A 17,207-nucleotide genomic window follows, 5' to 3' on the forward strand; every position below is an offset into this window, starting at 1 on the left:
AGACTGGTGTTCGTCATAGATCTCGATGGTGCTTCGAACATTGGTGATATTGGTGATACTGGTGACATGGATGCTGATGATGGGACAGAGACTGACATTGGTGAGTTAGAGTATCTACTACTGGCGATAGTCTTGCTGTCATCGCTTCTGCGCCATTTAGCTGGACCACGAGGGGTCCCTACAGGTTTATAATAAATATTACATTGTTCCTGTTTCAGAATCTCAGAATCATTGTTGCAATTATTAGACTGTGCTTTAGTAGAAATTGGGAAAGCAATATCCTGGCTTAAGATAGCGGTCTGTGCGAGATTACCCTCCTCAATCGTGGGGGCCATTGCTGACTGATATTTAAGCCGCTGTTGTTGTTTCTGTTGTTGCTGCTGGCTGAGAGGAAGAGTAGCAATCTGAGACGGAATTTGTTTTCGACGATAATTAGGAAGAGAGTTACTACGGGATAAGGATGTGGATGAGGATACGGATGCGGAGGGAGAGAAAGAGGTTGGAGTATGCTGGACGTCGTAATGACTATTGATCAATGGACGAATGGTTGGAGAGCCAGATTGTCTACATGTTTTGGATGCTGAGACTGTTGTCATGGATCTCGTGGGTGATGGGAAACTCAGGACGTCCTTTGGTGTTGTCTTGGCGGCTGTTGTACAATGTTGTGCCTTAATGGTACCTGGTGCAGGAAGAGTACTGTCGGTGTTGCGTCGACGTTGAAGTGTATACAAAGGGGAATCATACTTTTCTGTCCGATAGGTCTGATGATGATGTTGAAAACTAGCAGGATGATGATGGCTATAGGAAAGTCTCCGGCCATTTGAGTGCTGAAAACTGGATGTGGTGGATGCAGTGGATGTGAATGATTCAGAGATGGAGCTTGAGGTTGTTTTGGTAGAGTCTTTTGGTTTGGTAGAGCTCTTTTTGTCATTAGATCTATTCAGTGTTCGCAGAATCTTTGCTGCCACTCTTAGATATGATGTGGGTTTTGTTGGTTGTGACATTTTTTTTTGTTTTGTTTTCTTCTTATGATATACGGGGCGTCAATGAAGAGCAAATGCACAAATTGCAGACAGATCTGAGACAGATAAGGGAAAGAAAAGAAAGAGAAGCAAAAAAAAAAAGAAAGGAAAAAAGAGAGGAGAAGAGGAAAAAAAAAAAAAGAGAGAGAGAGAGAAGAGGGGGATGATATATAAGGGATGGTCTCTGTTGTGGGAAGAGGAAGTGGCGGGAAATAGGCAAAGAACAAAGAGATAATTCTGTGCGATCTGTGATAACCTTCGCCTGTATTGAAATTTAGACCAAAACGGGGAGAAGTCGGCAAATATACAAATGAAGGAGTGATAAATAAATAAAGTGAGGACTGTCATGGCAGATAAAATGAGCCAAAAAAGAAGGAGTTGATGCATTGAAAAATAGAATACATTCCTATTGTTTGTCTCAACACACTTTTTATTAATATATCCATTGTATTACCATATCTATTCTATTCTATTAAGCAATTGCTATGCCAAGAGTTATATGTTATTAAATAGTGCTTACATTATTGAGATGCTGACGTGGGTTTGGAAAGTGAATGAGGATGGATGCGGACTAATCAGGCCTGTCAGAGACCCTGCTTGGCGGTTATTTTTTTTTTTTTATCCATATTTTAACCCTTTTGAATCGGGGAACGAATTAAAAGGAAAAGGTTGGAATCGGACACGTCCAGTTCACTGTGCAGCTAGACTGCCTAGTCCGACTTTGGTAAAGACTGTTAAAGAATAAGAGCAGAAACGAATATTTAAAGAATGGAAAAAGATCCCTTGCCAGTTGGTTGGTTAGTTTGTTGGTTAGTTAGCTGATTGGATAGTTGGTTAAATCCTTAGTCGTTACTCATCCCTTGTCTACTAATAGACTTTTTGAACTATTTGACTGAATCGTACTTGATTTTGGGCGTCGACAAATGAATCAAAATGTGCCCTTAATCATTTTCACTCGTCCTGTCGAGATCAAACAACAATAGTAACAATAACCAGCAGCAACAGAAGCAGCAGCACTAGAAATACTTCGCTACATGTTCTAGAGTTTATTCAATTTGCTCCACCGCCTCATCGCTACTCAGGGGCAGTGGAGAAAGGGAAAAAAAAGGAGGAAAAAAAAAGTAGAAAAGAGCAAGGAACCTACATTTTTGTACTGTTGTGGTTATAGTCAAAGAGAACTTTTTTAATTTTAGTGTTCACACGCTGCAGCTCCATTTGTAAAGAAATGCATGCTTATACTGCGAGGACCTACGGATCTTATGCAAGGCATTCGAGAGCACCCATAATTTCGGGAGAATATTATTAAAAAAAAGTTGGCGCGCAAAAAACAACCTCGTTCTATCCGTAATCTGTCATTGATAATCCATAATCAAGCTCTCTCTTTCCTTTCATTTGGTTTCCCTCTTACTCAAGCAGCTGAACACGCCAATGAACAAGCTCTGTTCTTTTTGCTTTTCTTGTGAAGTTTTGAAAATGTTCCTAGCGTTTCCAATATAAAGTGAGGTTTTGTATCACCATGAGTTTATTTAGTCCAGTGCATGCCTGTGTTCCCTTCTCTTGGTCAGGGGTGAATCCTTTTTTCCTTAGAGCCTGAAGAATAATAATAAAAAGCCATCGTAATCTAGAGTTTGCTGGTGATGGAAACTCTACAGACATTCATACTCAGATAGGACGACCTGCACTCTTTTTCATAGCTCAAGAATCAACTTTCCTTTTTTTTTTTTTATTTTTTTTTTTTTTTTTTATTTTTTTTTTAGTCCCGGTCACCGCAAAGGTTGAAGAGAAACTCTACCGTAAAGGATGATTGTGATCCTAATGTTTCAGTCACCCTGACAAACTCTCTTTACTTCGGATAAAGAATGATTGGCTCTGTCTTTTGTTCAATGTTTATATATAAATTTATATACAATGTCTGCCCTAGATCAACTTTTCTCTAGAAAACGCTGGACGCGTCGTGTAAATGTGCATCAAAGCAACCATGTTTTTTGCAAGTGTATATAACATATGAACAAATAGGTCTTCTTTTTCTTTCTTTCTTTCTCTCCTTTTCATATTTCTATTTGCATGTGCAGAGAGGGCACCATGAACTTTGTAAGCAAGTCGATCACAACCAAGCCCCAGCTCTTGTCTGACAAATAAGTATATCCTCACACACATGCGGCTTTGCTTTCCCACTGATTTTTTTTTTCTCACAATATAAATTCGATTTGCAAGAGCTGCTTCTCCTTGTTCTCCTCTCCACTCTTTTCTTCTTTCATCCTATAATTGCTTTTTCAGTCTTTTTGTTAATATCAAAAGGAAAAGAGAAAAGAACAGCTTCTCATGACAACCCCTTCCCCTGTCCACGGTCCGTACCCTCGTGTGTACCTTGTTCGTCATGGCACAACCGAATGGAGCCAGAATGGCCGCCACACTGGTCTGACAGATATTCCCCTCCTACCAAGCGGGATCGAGCAAGCCAAGTTGTTGTCTGAACGGTATTGAGGAAACAGAGCAAAAAAAAAAAAAAATAATCAAAAACTGATGCAGAACAGTCTAAAGCACGAAGAACGAAATGCATCTAATCGGCGGATTGCTCCTGTTGTTTTCTTTTTTTTTTTTTTTTTTTTTTTTTCCTCCTAGTATTTTCGAGAATCCATTCCAGGATATGGTCCATATCGATAATATTTCTCTAGTTCTCGTCTCACCTCTTCAACGCGCTCAACAGACTTACCAACAGTTATTACAAGGAGGCCTCTCCAAGGAACAACGTGAAGGAACGAGTCAACACCATTCTTCTTGTTTTACTCGAACACAAGCTCGTACAACCTCTTTATTGACCGAATGGGATTACGGCGACTATGAAGGAATTACCACCAAAGAGATCCTTAAGTCCCGCCCGACCTGGTCTTTATTCGGTGATAATGCTCCTGGAGGTGAAACCGTTGAACAAGTCTCGGCTCGTGCAGATGCTATCATTGAACTCATCCATAATTTCCAACGAGGCCAGAATTCCGATGGGAAAAAGACCAACACATTGAGAATGCCTTTTTCAGGACCGGAAATTGTTAACGCTGCCGCTTCTGCCGAGACTTTACGACAGTCAGAACATACCATTCAAGAAAACAGAGATAATAATCAACGTCATCATGATCACGCTAACAATGTCCAACCCACAATCGATAAGGCAGTCGTAACCATTCCTGATAATCCTACGACGCGTGACGTCTTGGTAGTAGCTCATGGACATTTCTTGCGAGTCTTTGCAGCCCGATGGCTCAGATTAGATGGCATCCAAGGCAAGAACTTTGTCCTCGACACGGCTAGTGTTTCTGTTCTCGGATATGAACATACTCTGGAGGAACGTGTCATCAAAGTCTGGAACCAAAGCAACCATCTCTGGAAGGATAACACTCGTATCGGCTAGAGGAAGAAAGAAGAAAGGAAAAAAAAAAAAAAAAAAAAGTAAAGACACGCTTCACGTAATTGTATCTTTGAAAGGAAAAAGTCTCGATTCATTTTATTTTATTTGTTTTATTAAGCGCCCAATATGGATTACATCTAAGTTTCTTAAATCTTGACAGCGGTCCATGTGGCGCATTCATAAACATATTTCAACATTCCATGGGGATTGGCCATATATGTACTCTTAGTTGTTCCCTGTGTCTCAAACCTAAAACCAATCGTCTTGGCCAAATCAATCACCTCTTCAAGACTCAACTCGATAGAAATCTCGTTGGCTGTGTTCTCGAAATGCCATAGCAGTGGTCCTAAGAAATCGTTGGATAGGAAAGAAAAAAAAAAGCGGATATCGATTAGTCAGTCGATTCTCTCCACTGCCAACTTAATCAACTGGGGCACAGGATTAGCTGATCTTTTTTTTGTCTAAGATTAGATCCCTGGGCCAACTCAAATCCCGTAAATAGATAGCTGTTCTAGTTAATTTTATTTTTTTTACCCCAACTAGGGTGGATCAAAAAAAAAAAAAAAAATTCCTGCAAAGTTGGTCATTAATGTCGCTGTTGTCGGCATCCACACGATCACTTCCGAATAGCAATTCTCCATACTGGGCAATGTGTGTCTTTCGGTGGTAGGAGTTTCAACCGAGGGGAAAGCCCCAGTCCTGCTTCATTTTGTTGATCCGTATGATATTCCTACAAATGATTAGAAATCCGCGTAGTGATATATTTTTTTGCCTTCTAGAGCCTCTATCTCCCCACATTGTGTATATTTTATATTAGGATTCACAATAGCAACAATAGAAAAAGGGCCTGTCTTGGATTCAAAACTTACCAGCATTGATCCAGATACCACCCTTCTTAAGGATCTTGTAGATTGTTTCTAGATAGTTGACGATATTCTTGGCCGTATCAATGAAGAAGCACGTCACCACAGCATCCCATTTTCCTATTTGAGTCGCCCCCATTGATATGAAAAAGAGAATGTAGAAAAAAAGGTCAGCGAAATAGAATGATTATAGATATATGGAGAAAAGGAAGAAGAGAAGCGAAAGGATCCCAATCCGAGCCAGTGCATTTGATCCGATTTTTGCAAGAGTTTTTTTTTTTCTCTTTACCAAAGTTTTCGTTTTCCAATCCATAGACTTCCAAAAAGTCGCCTGCAACCATTGAAAAGTCCGTGCCCGGAGGAATCTCCCGGGGGTCCACATCTGGGATTCTCGCCTCCATCAAGACATCGTCCGACTTTACAATATTTGAAAATGAATGAATATATGGATAAATCAAATGTTGATTCACAGCCGTTGTCTTGTTGAGAATGAAGTTCGAAGCCAATAACATGTAGTATGAAAATTCGTTTCCTTGAGCACTAAATCCTGCATGTGCGATGTCGAACGCTAAACGTCCTAATCCTGAACCCGGTACTAAAATATGAATCCCTCCACGAGCTTGCTTGGAAATATGAGAGAACCGAGCTTCCAGTTCTTCTATAATGGGATCATAAATGGCTTCTCTTTCTGATTTTCCCTAGGTAATAAAAAAATAAAATTAGATCTTTTTGCCTTCTCTTGCCCTGATGATGAAAAAAAAATTTACCTCTTCGCTCCAATCGCGCACAAACTGCTTAATCGTCCCTTGTACTTTTTCCATATCAGGCTGCCGAATCCGAAGTGCCGCTGCATTCTTGGCTCTGTCATTCAAGTCTAACTATGCAATAAAAAATAAAATAAAAAGAAATTCACTGCTGGGGTCAGAACATAAAAGAGACATGAACATGAGTACGGACTCGGACACAAGGGTTGACACGGATGAGCAAGGGAATTGTTTTTTTTTTTTTTTTTTTTTTTTTTTTTTTTCCGTTATATATATACCTTAGCCATAGGTCGATCATCATTCACAAAGATCTGTTGATCTTCACAGATGATCTTGATGATTTCATAGTTGACTTCGATTGCCGTATCAATTTTCTCCATCCTCTCGAGGTAAGAAGGAAGCATCCTTGTAAATGAACAAATAAAAATAAACATTAAAAAGAAGATAATGAAAATAAAGGCAAAAGTGCGTTATCGTAAATAGCATTTTTTTCCCCCTCTTTTCCTTGTCATTGTATCTTTTTTTTTGTACTTTACTTTTGTTGTCTCTCTGGTAAAGAATAAAAATCTGTCCGTCTTCGATGGTTCGCATACATGGCTGAAGCTTTATATTGTGAAAATGCCTTGATGATCTTATGAAAATGTAATGCTTCTTCATGGATATCATTCTCTTCTGACGTGCTACTTTCGTGTTCCTGTTTATGATCGTGTCCATGGCTATGATCATGGCTATGGCTATGACTATGGCTATGGTCGTGACTATGTCCAAGCTCACGATGATCGCCAAAATGATTATGGTCATGCTCGTGATTATGGTCATGGGAGTGTCCATGCCCAACAAGGTGATTTCTCTCATCTATACTAAAGCTCATGTCAAAGTCTTCATCGTGGTCAATTTCGTCCGTAAAAGGATCCTTGCCTTGTCCCTGAAGAGGGAAATCCTGTTGTCGGATGCCGGGCTGAAGGCTAGAAGACTGTTGTCCAATATTTGGCGGGTTACTCATGGCTTTACAAGTCTTGGAACTGAGAGTTGATATTCTTTTTTTTTTTTTTTTAAAATTGAAAAAGGGATATCCTTCGATACTGAAGGAGTCCCCATAGATACTCAAGTAACCAAATATGCAACACCCTTAAACAAAAAATATAAGTTATTTCCCTACAAGTCATGTGGGTCATGCGGGTCATGTGAGCCAAAGTATATTTGAAAGTTCTGTCTCCACTGCCTCCATCGCCTCCAGTCTTCGCTCTTGACAGTGACTCTATTGAGCAAGAAGCACACTCTTTTTTCAGCAATATTGGCACTAAAGAGGATATTGTCTTCAACAGTCTTCAACAGTCTTCAAAAAGGAGAAGGTTTACCTACCTGGGCTAAAAACTGCCCAACATGTACTTTCAAAAAGATTGGGGTCCTCGGGTTACATGTTTGTATGAAGATGCGAAAATAAAGCCTGTCTTGGACCATACCCATATAGATGAAATAGCGTATGTGTCCAAGTGTTATGAAGACTGTAATGATTGCATATAGTACTATGATAATTGATATTTGTGTTTTGTTATACTTTTAATTTTATTACAGGATACTCTCTGGAATAGTTCATTTAAACAAGAAACAAGTCGGGTTCACTCCCTCAGAGATGTCAAGGATTGTAGGAGAAACTCTTCAATTATTTTATACCAATGAAATGGGAGATTCTTTTCCTTTACAGCATACAAGCAAGTAAACAATCGATCGTACATCGTATGTACAAGGAAGCGAAGCTTTGGGATCTTTGTGTTATATTTTCCATTACTCTTCATCTCCTCACTGGTATTTATTTAATTTATTTGTTTTTCTTCACACAGAATACCTCCGTTCGCTATTTGGGGGCGAGGGTATACTCTTTGCAAAAGCTTTCTCGCCTTGTTTTCTTTTGCTATCGCCATCGCCATCGGCATCATCATTCTCAGCATCTGCATTAGTACCAAGTTCAGGATTGTATCGCAACCATGGATGCCGGGCCATCTCCCCTGCCGTTGCACGCTGGGATGGATCCAGCTGCAACATTTTTTCCATAAAGTCAGACAAGACCGCAGCATCCCGTTGCGGCATCACATACTTCTCCTTCAGAACATCTTCTAGTTTCCACATTCTCAGCTTTTGGATCCTCCGTAACTCTCCTCGACGATTAAACATCTCATGTGAATACTTCCCACTCAACGCCAACTTCTTTGAGAAATGGCCCATCAATTCTATGATTTGAGCAATGTGATCTAAACAAAAAATCACATTGATAACATTGATAAGCAAAGTTCCAGAAAAAAATAAAAAATAAAGATTCAATGATCATTTTCAGTAAAAAAACAAACAAGCAAATGGTTACGAAGTATAACATAACACAAAACAAATGTTACGATGTTACATACCATCATTCTTGCTAAAGGATGGACCACTTTGCGGATCAAATAGGTAGTCGCTCGTGAGTAATTCAAACGTCATACATGCTACGCTCCACACATCAGTGCTTGCACCCCATTTGGCTCCAAGAATCACCTCAGGTGATCGATACTGTCGCGTCTGGATATCATTGGTGAAATGATGGTCTTCCCAACATGCGTTACCAAGATCTGCAATCTTGACTGTGATTGTTGGCAAGTCTTTGCTATTATCCAATGATGATGAGCGGGAGGCTGTTGATGTCGGCGTGGGCGGCGCTCTGTCTTTTAATGGCTCCTTCTTTTCAGTCTTCTGTGATCTGTATGAGCATCAATGAGGAATTCGATTATTAGAAATCGGGAACAGGTGAAAAAGACAAGGGGAAAAGGCAGGGGTAGATGAATATGTCACAAAAAAGCCACTTACGGCATGATTTCGATATTGGTCTCAGAGCCATGGTGAGAGTGGGTCGGTGATGATGGCGAGAAAGAAGTTGTTTTGAACGAGGAATCTGGGACGACTGAGGATGGTGCGCTAATCTGACTCTTGCTGCTATTGTTGCTCGCCAGCGAAGCACGTGCGCCATGCACAAATGGCTTACTGCCTACAATCTTGTTATTCGACTCGTTTGGCTGGTTACGAGAACTGTTGTTATTGTCGATATGATCTTCCTGCAACAGATCCTTCACAACTTCCTCTACATCCTCCACACAGACCAGTACGTTTTCAGGTTTCAGATCCGTGTGAATAATACCACATTCTCGATGCATATAGTCCAATCCCATTAGAACTTGGTATATGATTTGTTGGACTAAATGAGTAGGAATGCCACGATGTTGATATCGTCTGATCAGACTCAGCAGGTTCTCCCCGAGAACTTCAAATACCATGCAAACATGTGTCCCATGGGGACCCTGGTGCATGAAGTGATCCAATAGCTCTACGACATATTTCCGACCGGGTGCATTTGGGTTAGCCTGGACGACACGCTCCAGTAATTTGATCTCATCCAGCGCTGTCTCTGTGTAGTGTGTTGCAGACTTTACGATTTTGAGGGCTACATGACGATTTTTCCTGTCAAAAGGACGAATGATGATACAAAGAGAAAAAAAAAAAAAAATCGTGAAGCAAAGTATGAAGCAGTAATGATGAAGAATGATGAAACCGAGCGAAAGCAAGAAAGGAGCAAAAGAGAGGGTCAGTGATCTATTCCAGTCGATCATGATGAAGAAAAGAATAGCGAGCAAAGAATCATATGGGTTGCGTTGGTTTTACATTGTGTCCTTTGCAAGCCAGACAGTCGAGAAGTGGCCCCAGCCTAATTTCCGTAGGACGACATATCTACCCTCATGGAAGACATCTCCGACAGAGACGTAATGATAGCCGCCTTTCTTGTAGTCCTCCATATCCTCTTCTTCATCAGAATAAGGAGAGCAGCCCACATCTTCTGAACGGCCCTTGGCTTTCAACTTCTCCTTTTCTAACTCCTTGTCTTTTTCTTTGGTGTTGATGGTGGTGTCTTTCTCCTTTTCAGTATCTACACCCTTGAGTTTTTCTTTGTGTGATGCTATCTGTTGATCATTTTCGGATTCGCTTTTTTCAGGGAAGACCCGTGTGGAATTTTGTTGCGGGTGAAGAGGATTTTTCTTTTCGGTAGGTGAAGATGATGTAAGCCTGTTTTTGGCCCCAAGCGTGGATGATGTGTTTGTGGAAGTCATTGTAGATGAAAGAGCAGGCACGGACTTGCGCTTATATGCCTTGTTGAGAAGATTTCCGGCGCCTCCAATATTCTTGCTAGGGTTACTATTGGCACTACTGTTATTATTGGTGTTGGTATTTGTATTAAGACTACTTTTGTTACTAATTGTATGGAGGGTAACTTTGGCTTGAGCAGTTCGTGGTGGAGCAGGATAAAAAGTTTTTTTGGTTGTTCTGGTGGTGGAAGGCGTAGTTGTAGTCGTGGTCGTAGTCGAGGTCGTGGTGGCTGTTGCTACCTTATTCTTTTGAGCAAGAGTAGAAGTCGGTCTGGATGGTTTTATGGCTACGTTGTTATAGTGTGCGGGGGAGTCAAGAAAGACAAAGAAAAGAAAGAACAAAAAGACAGAAAAAGACACACACAAAAAAAAAAAAAAAAAAAAAAAAAAGAAAACCATTAGAATAACCATGCGGATACGATGAACCTAGACCACCAGAGAGTGAGAGCTGCACTCATTACTATTTTTTTTTTTTTTTTTTTTTTTTTAGAATGAGCATGGAACTCAACTTGACCCCCTCATTACCTCCTCTCTCTCCGACTATTTTCTTTTTTAAATATTGCATGTAAATTATATTCTAGTGATCACTTTTTCCCTTCTTTTTTATTATCATTGCTTCGTAAACTTCTTGTACCTTGTCGTGTCTTGTCCATGAGGAACGCAAAATGAGATGTAGTTCTGGTTTTATATTGCTTGTGGTGTAAGGTATCAAGGCCAAGACAGAGTGCGAGTTTGTGAGAGTGTGAGTGAGAGTGCGGAAGTGAGAGTAAAAGAGTGAGAGTGAATGTGGATGTGTTGAGAGCGTGTAATATGCAGATAGTTAAAATGGTTTGTGTATTTTTATAGTGAGTGTGCAACAGATTGTGGGAAGGACAAGTAAAGGTGTTGGGATATGAAAAAGAGAGCTCTGAGGTTTTATAAGGCCATGGTATGGCGAAAAATCATGTTGACTGGTCTCTTTTTATCTTTTTCTATTTCTTTCTTTGCTGCCTTCTCTTGATGGGCATGCATCCTTTGGGAAAGACCGAGCATGGACTCCAATGACTCTTTTGTTGACAATGGCAACAACAACAACAACAACAACAAAAAAGACCTCTTTAACTCTTTTCATTTTGAATTGATGCGTTTTTGTTTACCTTTCGCTTTTTTCTCTTCCGTTCCTTTCTTCCCACTCTGACTGTTACCCGCTTACTTTCCCTCAAATAGTTTGTTCGCATAGTAATTAGAATATGTGGTTGTCCCATCTTTTCTTTTTTTGATCTTCACTCCAGTTGTAATAATATCTCGCCCATGTGCCTTGTCTTTGACATTTTGTTTGATGATCACTCACCAATTATATCTTTTGGCTGATCGACACTGGTTACTTTATGACTTTGCAAATAGACAAAGAAAAAAAAAAAAAAAAAAAAAGGCGCGTTTCACCTTTTTTTCTTACGGATTGCTGGTGTAGACAGGGTTATTTATTCAGGGTCATCTGAGCTCTTTCAATACGGCCGGGAAATCCGTTTTGTGTAATGTGTCCTTCCCCTTCCGACCATATTGAAAGTCTTAAGAATAAATATCCCATGCAATTCTGTCGAGAGAGAGGCGGGAAGTCAAAGCATGGCCTGCAATGGGATGAGGGGTGGCATGATAATGAGAGGCAAGGGACTTGTTCGTACTACATATACACATTAATAGAAATATATTTTTATACACACACACACACACACACTGCAAGAGAAAATATTTACAACGTTGAGGTAGATCTGTCCTTGAAATTCAATCCTGACACTATAGAGCTTTTTGATGACGTGAGTGCCGATTTCGGCACAGCCATGATCGTGATTATGTGGCTGGGTTGCCAAGTGCATCACTATTATGGCAGAAAGCAAACATGTGGTCTGTCGCGTCTGAAAAGCTGATATGAAGAAATGAAACAGGAAAAAAAAAATTGTCGCAAAGTCATGCTCGATGTCGTAGTTAAAGTCATGGGCATTCTCAGCCCATATGTCAAATGCCGGGCACCGATAGATTTTCCACTCTAGCTGAAATAAATAAAGAACGGGCTGTTTAAGAAGTAGTGTCTCTTTCTCTTTGTCTCTCTCTACTCCTTTGTTCTTACTTTTCTCCTACATTTCATTCACTCATTCAACTTGCCTCTAATTGCATTTACATTCATTTACTCGCTCACTCATTCAGTAAAGAAAAGAAGAATATTAGAAACATGTCTTTGGTCGACGAGTTCAAATCCGGGAACTTTTCTCTTTATGGACAATGGTAATAGTATGATTCAAACGGCATGGACGAATAAAAGGGAACTTTCAATTTTAAAACTACACCACAAGCTGGAATAAATGTGCATTGCATAAATGCATTGACCACATCAACATCAAACAAACAATAAGTTACAAGAACGAATAAGTCCAAGGATTATTTTATCTCCCTTTGACTGATCTCTATTCAATTGTTCAAATGATAGGCTCGGGCTTCTTTCCATTGTTGGTATGAATAACAACACTGCGCGTTTTTTTTTTTTTTTCTTCCAAGGAACGGCTAAACTGATGCGCCTTCTCCTTTTCGTTAGCATTGATTATTTTTGGTATTGTCAATTTTTCGCTTGGATGGTCTCTCATCGGATGGTAATAAAAAAAAAAAAAAAAAAAAAAAAAAAGCAATCCTTCATCAGACATAATAGATATTAATCCCATTTTTCTAACATCGCGTAGGATCATCGCCTTCCTCTTGGTCTTCATTGAAATCCCTCTATGCATGAAGGTAAAAGGATGAAAGAATTTTACCACGCTATTTATTATCGCTGTTTCAATTACAAAACAGTGTATGAAGATCCGATCTCAGTCGTCTAATTTACGTTTTTTATTTTCGTCATCACAGTGTTGTCCAACTAGTGAGAAATTGTATGTTTTATTGTTTTATTGATTCAGAGAAATGTATCATATCTTTTGCTTCTTATTTTTATTTTTAAAAAAAGATATCGGAACTTACAAGTTGATGGGCTAACACGACAACGAGTTTTCTTCGCGTCACTAGTGACAGCTTCATGACCCAGTTTCACAACCCAGTTTTCCGTACCGGAGCCTATATTGTGTAAGTTGGGTTAAAATGCTTTGATTTTTGTGTTGGATATTTTTATCACCGGAGCGCCACCAAAAAAAAGACCAAATAGATGTTCATCGTATCACATGACTCACAGCTCCTTTTTTCCATTGATACAGCTTCGCTGTCTTAATGTGGGTGGCAGTTGGCGCTGGTCACAGGGGTGTACAGACTGTTTCCGCTCTGTTGTTGACTTTTGCTGCTCTCTGCTATGGATTCGCTGCATTCCGTGGTCAGACTCCTGCCTCCAGCACCATCACTGGTGGCACAGGTGTCTCCACTATTGTATAAAATTTGAACAACAAATAACATGAAAATGCCCAGTTTCAAACTCGTCTTTCTATAAAATTCCTTCCCTTCCTTTTTTTTCTTTTCTTTTTTTTTTTTTTTGTCACTCAACTTCTTTCTCGCTTTCTCGCTTTCTCGCTACTATAATAGTAATAAACACTAATAAATAAAACAAGAATGAATGTTTCCATCGCAGAGTTTTCTTGACAACTTTTATGAATTGTGCTTAATAGTTGCGTATCGATACGGCTGGAAACCTTTCATGTCTTGTAACACCTAGTGGTAATGGGCTAGGAGAACGTTGGCGGCGATTAATGGCTGGCTCCCGAGCATGCCTCCGCCATTGATCACCTTGACTAACATTTTCTTCTTGCATTGACTGTAAATCATTGTTATCATTAAAGTCCAGATCGATTAGCGGTGTATTGGTAGCCTCAGTCAGCTCTCTAGTCATGAGTTCGTCGTAAAGATCCATGATTGGCTCACTTGACTCTACTACTGGAGCTGGCATAAAAGAGTCAAAAACTCCTCCCATCCGAGACCCCGACCCAGAGCTGTCATGACTAGAAGAGCGAGGTACGGAAGGATTCTGGTGAGATTGTTGTTGACTGGTAACTGGAGGTTGAGACTGAGGCAAAGATTGAGTCAAATCGACAGGATTGTGATCGACTTGTTCCCAACTCTGTCGCTCAAGCTCTTGACTCTTCCTATCCTCCTGAAGAACAGCACCTGAAGTAGCACTAGCCTCGTCTCTCCCAATCTGGAGCCCCATCTCAAAATTCTTGATCATTTCCAGATTCTCCATTTCTTCATGTCGTATCTCCAGATCAGCCCAAACCGCTAAAAGACATTTGCGACGCTCTTCTTCATTGCCATCGCCTCCCAGCAGATGTTTGAAAAGAACAGAGCCAATCTGAAGGGTCGGACAAAAAATGAGACCCAAGTTTGAAATGTTCATCTTGGTATGATGATCATAGTCCGCAAGATTAGAAAGGTGACGGCAGAGTGTTCCCATAAGTAGATAGTTTTCTAAAGGTAAGAGGCGAAGGTTCTCTCTCAGCTTTCCAATAGATCGTGATTGGTCCTGATCTGAAAAGTCAATGTTGTTGAAGGCAGACATTGCGTCTAGTGGTATAATAGGAGAGGGCACTTAAAACAACAAAATATTGGCAACGTATACTGCGTTAATTTTCTTGATATCTATAGTCATCTCATATCAATACAAATAAACCATGATCTATCTTACATTCACGTAGGTAAAGCTTGAGCAAAGTCGCAACATCATGGGGATGCTGAGGCTGATTGCCCTTTTGTAAAAAGTCGTAGTCGTGGCCTACAATTAAAGTTTAGCTCATACTTATGAACGTCCAGTTACCCCTTTTATGAAGTAATACAATGTCTCATCATTTAAAAAACAATCCCAAACCCTTACCGCTATCGAACATAGTCTTGAGCCGAGCCACGTTCGAGGTACTTCCAGGCACGCGATAGAGTCCTACCTCCTCAACACCCATGACATCTAAATACTCTATGCATCGTGTCACAACTGCTGGTACTCCTGTGGATGCCGATATCTTTGAGAGTCGAACAGCTTCCTCTAATGGGATGCCGAAAATCTGCGCCGCTGGACCAGGACCAGGATAGTCTGGTGTTCCATCATTGGCTCCATCGACTAATAGTTAACAAGCAGGCCAATATAATGTTAAACAATCCAGAAGCTAGAATTATGCTAGCTTAATGTCTAAATAAAATCTTCATGTTCCTAGTCCTCTTACCTCGTCGCTTCCAGCGGTCTGCAAATCCCCCAGCAATGCCTCCCATGCCACCACGATCTTCCCATACTTTTTTAGCAATCCCGCCCCATTCTGCCCCCCGTGCTCGCCAAAGTGAGCTTTTTTCATATACAGCTTCAGCTAAATCTGCCTTCTTTTCTGCATAATTGATCTGTTTCATGCGCTCTGTCTGTCCCTGGGCTAATGCTTGTATTTTATGTAAAGATGCAGCTAGCTTTTCTGATGCAGCTGTTCCTGAGGATCCGTCGTCCACTATATCCGCATATGGGTATGTGCCATTCCTTCCAGAATGTGGAGGCAGGTAGGTTGGTGAAACTAGAGGAGCGCTAGTACATCCTTTGTTATTCAAGAGCCCAAATCCATCATTATCAAATAATGTGGTTTGTGTTGTTGGTGATCTGCTTGATTGTGAAACCGCCATAGTCAGGGATGTAGATGCCTTGGCATCCGATACAGATCTAAGTCTCGATCGTGCGCCGATCAATGTTGGGTTGGTTCCTGTTGCACTATCAAATTGTCTTTCAGATGTAGTTGGTGTAGCCAATGACTCTGAACCAACATTGGGGTGCGACTTGGACATATGTGGGGGTGGAGACGAAGGTTGCTCCCGCATTTGGCTCTGCAACCATTGCTGCTGCTGCAAAGTCGATAATGGTTCTATAGGATTAAAAGGAGCATTCAAAGAGGACTCTTGAGATCTAGGCTTTTTGGCGGGAGGGGTTGGTGGCGTTAGTGGTTGTACTTGTGTTTGTGACGCGATCGCGAATGCATTGTTCGCCGCGATAGATTTAGGTTTGACAGACTCCTGAGATTGATTGGCGCTAGGTATCTTTTTGTGGGCCGTTGATGGAGATGCAGATGATGATGTTGTTGTTGTCGATGATGATAGTGCAACATGTGACGGCGTTGGTATAGATGGTAGAGAAGTTGACGAGCGTGCAGGGGCTTCGGTTTTTGAAAGGAGCGGGACCGACTGCAAACTTAAAGGTTTTGCTTTAGGTTGGGGTGCAAGCGATATCCTTTTAGGTTTCGGGGGGGGCATTGGTGCTTCTGAAGCCTGTGAAGAGACTTCCTGCTTATTGAACGAAGAGCTTGAGCCATTGTTATTACTCTTGCTATTGTTGTTGGCTGTAGTGGCAATACTTTGGTTCGTGTATTTATTGTGGCTACTTGTTGGTTTTGGAGGAATGCCAGGTGGTCCCTGAGGGTTTCCTGCTCGTCTCTCAATTGGCCCTGTAGCTGACCTAGATTCTGCGTTCGGCAGCTGCAATTCGGCTGATACAGTTGCTATAGGAATACTACTGAGGTATCCTCCTGTCTCTGCTAGAATTGTTTTCTGAGCTGAACGAGGTATGGGAACGGGTGCCCTTGTGGCGAGTGAATGTGGGATGTGTACATTGATCATGACTCCATTGTTTGGAGGAATTGATTTAGTAGGGTTAGAAGAAGCACGACTTCGTGTTGGTTTTGGAGGAGGTTTGACTTCGGAGAGAGCCATGGCATTGGGTTGATTCCAATGAGAGTGAAAGTGAATGAATGTAATAAAGAGTGTCCGAATGGAATGGCGGGAACGATACGAGGGTCTTAAAGACAAGACAATGGGGGGTTAACTTACAAGGTCAGTCAAAAACAAAAAAAAAAGGAGTGCAATTGAGCACAGACAGCTACCCGTGACGCAGAATTGTCCATCGTTCTCAAAGTCATTTAGTTATAACTTGGTGTACTTTATTTTCTGCATTCATAGTAGTAGTCGAGGAAACACATCGCGTTTTCTTCTCTTGAACCACCCGTGTCTTCTGATATTTGAATCGA

At 40.8% G+C, this 17,207-nt stretch overlaps 9 protein-coding genes across 9 annotated transcripts; 4 read left to right on the forward strand and 5 right to left on the reverse strand.

Moving 5' to 3' along the window:
• Positions 1 to 1,004, reverse strand: BCR41DRAFT_360187 (hypothetical protein; the record flags this gene model as incomplete). The annotated part of the gene is made up of 1 exon (XM_022025320.1): positions 1 to 1,004. A coding segment is annotated over one exon (1,004 nt), but the record flags the coding sequence as incomplete, so codon positions are not given.
• A 2,276-nt stretch (positions 1,005 to 3,280) lies between these two features.
• Positions 3,281 to 4,428, forward strand: BCR41DRAFT_388911 (histidine phosphatase superfamily; the record flags this gene model as incomplete). Its single annotated transcript, XM_022028061.1, has 2 exons — positions 3,281 to 3,499; positions 3,645 to 4,428. The coding sequence occupies exons 1-2, from the start codon at positions 3,345 to 3,347 to the stop codon at positions 4,426 to 4,428; spliced, it is 939 nt and encodes a 312-aa protein (XP_021877869.1). The 5' UTR covers positions 3,281 to 3,344.
• An 80-nt stretch (positions 4,429 to 4,508) lies between these two features.
• On the reverse strand, positions 4,509 to 6,428 carry BCR41DRAFT_160754 (N2227-like protein). Its single transcript, XM_022019655.1, has 5 exons — positions 6,331 to 6,428; positions 6,056 to 6,203; positions 5,578 to 5,986; positions 5,295 to 5,408; positions 4,509 to 4,771 (listed from the first exon to the last, which is right to left on the reverse strand). The coding sequence occupies exons 2-5, from the start codon at positions 6,107 to 6,109 to the stop codon at positions 4,572 to 4,574; spliced, it is 777 nt and encodes a 258-aa protein (XP_021877870.1). The 5' UTR covers positions 6,110 to 6,203; positions 6,331 to 6,428; the 3' UTR covers positions 4,509 to 4,571.
• BCR41DRAFT_160772 (hypothetical protein) lies at positions 5,937 to 7,133 on the reverse strand. The gene is made up of 3 exons (XM_022019656.1): positions 6,589 to 7,133; positions 6,056 to 6,162; positions 5,937 to 5,976 (listed from the first exon to the last, which is right to left on the reverse strand). The coding sequence occupies exons 1-2, from the start codon at positions 7,053 to 7,055 to the stop codon at positions 6,153 to 6,155; spliced, it is 477 nt and encodes a 158-aa protein (XP_021877871.1). The 5' UTR covers positions 7,056 to 7,133; the 3' UTR covers positions 5,937 to 5,976; positions 6,056 to 6,152.
• Positions 7,134 to 7,885: 752 nt separating this feature from the next.
• On the reverse strand, positions 7,886 to 10,871 carry BCR41DRAFT_399714 (kinase-like domain-containing protein; the record flags this gene model as incomplete). The annotated part of the gene is made up of 5 exons (XM_022029087.1): positions 7,886 to 8,301; positions 8,455 to 8,783; positions 8,891 to 9,538; positions 9,740 to 10,505; positions 10,853 to 10,871. The coding sequence occupies 5 exons, from the start codon at positions 10,869 to 10,871 to the stop codon at positions 7,886 to 7,888; spliced, it is 2,178 nt and encodes a 725-aa protein (XP_021877872.1).
• Positions 10,872 to 11,659: 788 nt separating this feature from the next.
• Positions 11,660 to 12,237, forward strand: BCR41DRAFT_360194 (hypothetical protein). The gene has a single exon (XM_022025321.1). The coding sequence runs from the start codon at positions 11,733 to 11,735 to the stop codon at positions 12,120 to 12,122; it is 390 nt and encodes a 129-aa protein (XP_021877873.1). The 5' UTR covers positions 11,660 to 11,732; the 3' UTR covers positions 12,123 to 12,237.
• BCR41DRAFT_160478 (hypothetical protein) lies at positions 12,213 to 13,276 on the forward strand. Its single transcript, XM_022019654.1, has 7 exons — positions 12,213 to 12,277; positions 12,400 to 12,477; positions 12,680 to 12,702; positions 12,785 to 12,839; positions 12,927 to 12,975; positions 13,093 to 13,148; positions 13,249 to 13,276. Exons 2-6 carry the CDS (start codon positions 12,425 to 12,427, stop codon positions 13,135 to 13,137), a joined length of 225 nt encoding a protein of 74 aa, XP_021877874.1. The 5' UTR covers positions 12,213 to 12,277; positions 12,400 to 12,424; the 3' UTR covers positions 13,138 to 13,148; positions 13,249 to 13,276.
• On the forward strand, positions 13,259 to 13,605 carry BCR41DRAFT_399715 (hypothetical protein; the record flags this gene model as incomplete). Its single annotated transcript, XM_022029088.1, has 2 exons — positions 13,259 to 13,305; positions 13,434 to 13,605. 2 exons carry the CDS (start codon positions 13,259 to 13,261, stop codon positions 13,603 to 13,605), a joined length of 219 nt encoding a protein of 72 aa, XP_021877875.1.
• Positions 13,606 to 13,729: 124 nt separating this feature from the next.
• Positions 13,730 to 17,000, reverse strand: BCR41DRAFT_360197 (hypothetical protein). Its single transcript, XM_022025322.1, has 4 exons — positions 15,378 to 17,000; positions 15,035 to 15,274; positions 14,849 to 14,935; positions 13,730 to 14,751 (listed from the first exon to the last, which is right to left on the reverse strand). Exons 1-4 carry the CDS (start codon positions 16,891 to 16,893, stop codon positions 13,829 to 13,831), a joined length of 2,766 nt encoding a protein of 921 aa, XP_021877876.1. The 5' UTR covers positions 16,894 to 17,000; the 3' UTR covers positions 13,730 to 13,828.
• Between the last annotated feature and the right edge of the window lie 207 nt (positions 17,001 to 17,207).

Source organism: Lobosporangium transversale, assembly GCF_002105155.1.
Source record: "Lobosporangium transversale strain NRRL 3116 chromosome Unknown BCR41scaffold_42, whole genome shotgun sequence".
NCBI classification, from domain to species: domain Eukaryota; kingdom Fungi; phylum Mortierellomycota; class Mortierellomycetes; order Mortierellales; family Mortierellaceae; genus Lobosporangium; species Lobosporangium transversale.

Bases quoted from the DNA above. Each gene is read 5' to 3' on its own strand.
- BCR41DRAFT_160754 (XM_022019655.1), bottom strand. From the start codon at position 6,109: ATGGAAAAAGTACAAGGGACGATTAAGCAGTTTGTGCGCGATTGGAGC. The intron at 5,987-6,055 runs GTAAATTTTTTT...TTTATTACCTAG, and splicing joins TGCGCGATTGGAGCGAAGAG to GGAAAATCAGAAAGAGAAGC. The intron at 4,772-5,294 runs GTAAGTTTTGAA...ACGATTTCTTAG, and splicing joins TGGTATCTGGATCAATGCTG to GACCACTGCTATGGCATTTC.
- BCR41DRAFT_160772 (XM_022019656.1), bottom strand. From the start codon at position 7,055: ATGAGTAACCCGCCAAATATTGGACAACAGTCTTCTAGCCTTCAGCCC.
- BCR41DRAFT_360194 (XM_022025321.1), top strand. From the start codon at position 11,733: ATGTGTCCTTCCCCTTCCGACCATATTGAAAGTCTTAAGAATAAATAT.
- BCR41DRAFT_160478 (XM_022019654.1), top strand. From the start codon at position 12,425: ATGTCTTTGGTCGACGAGTTCAAATCCGGGAACTTTTCTCTTTATGGA. The intron at 12,478-12,679 runs GTAATAGTATGA...TTCAAATGATAG, and splicing joins TTTTCTCTTTATGGACAATG to GCTCGGGCTTCTTTCCATTG. The intron at 12,976-13,092 runs GTAAAAGGATGA...TCGTCATCACAG, and splicing joins AAATCCCTCTATGCATGAAG to TGTTGTCCAACTAGTGAGAA.
- BCR41DRAFT_360197 (XM_022025322.1), bottom strand. From the start codon at position 16,893: ATGGCTCTCTCCGAAGTCAAACCTCCTCCAAAACCAACACGAAGTCGT. The intron at 14,936-15,034 runs GTAAGGGTTTGG...CTTTAATTGTAG, and splicing joins CAAGACTATGTTCGATAGCG to GCCACGACTACGACTTTTTA. The intron at 14,752-14,848 runs GTAAGATAGATC...TGTTGTTTTAAG, and splicing joins CAAGCTTTACCTACGTGAAT to TGCCCTCTCCTATTATACCA.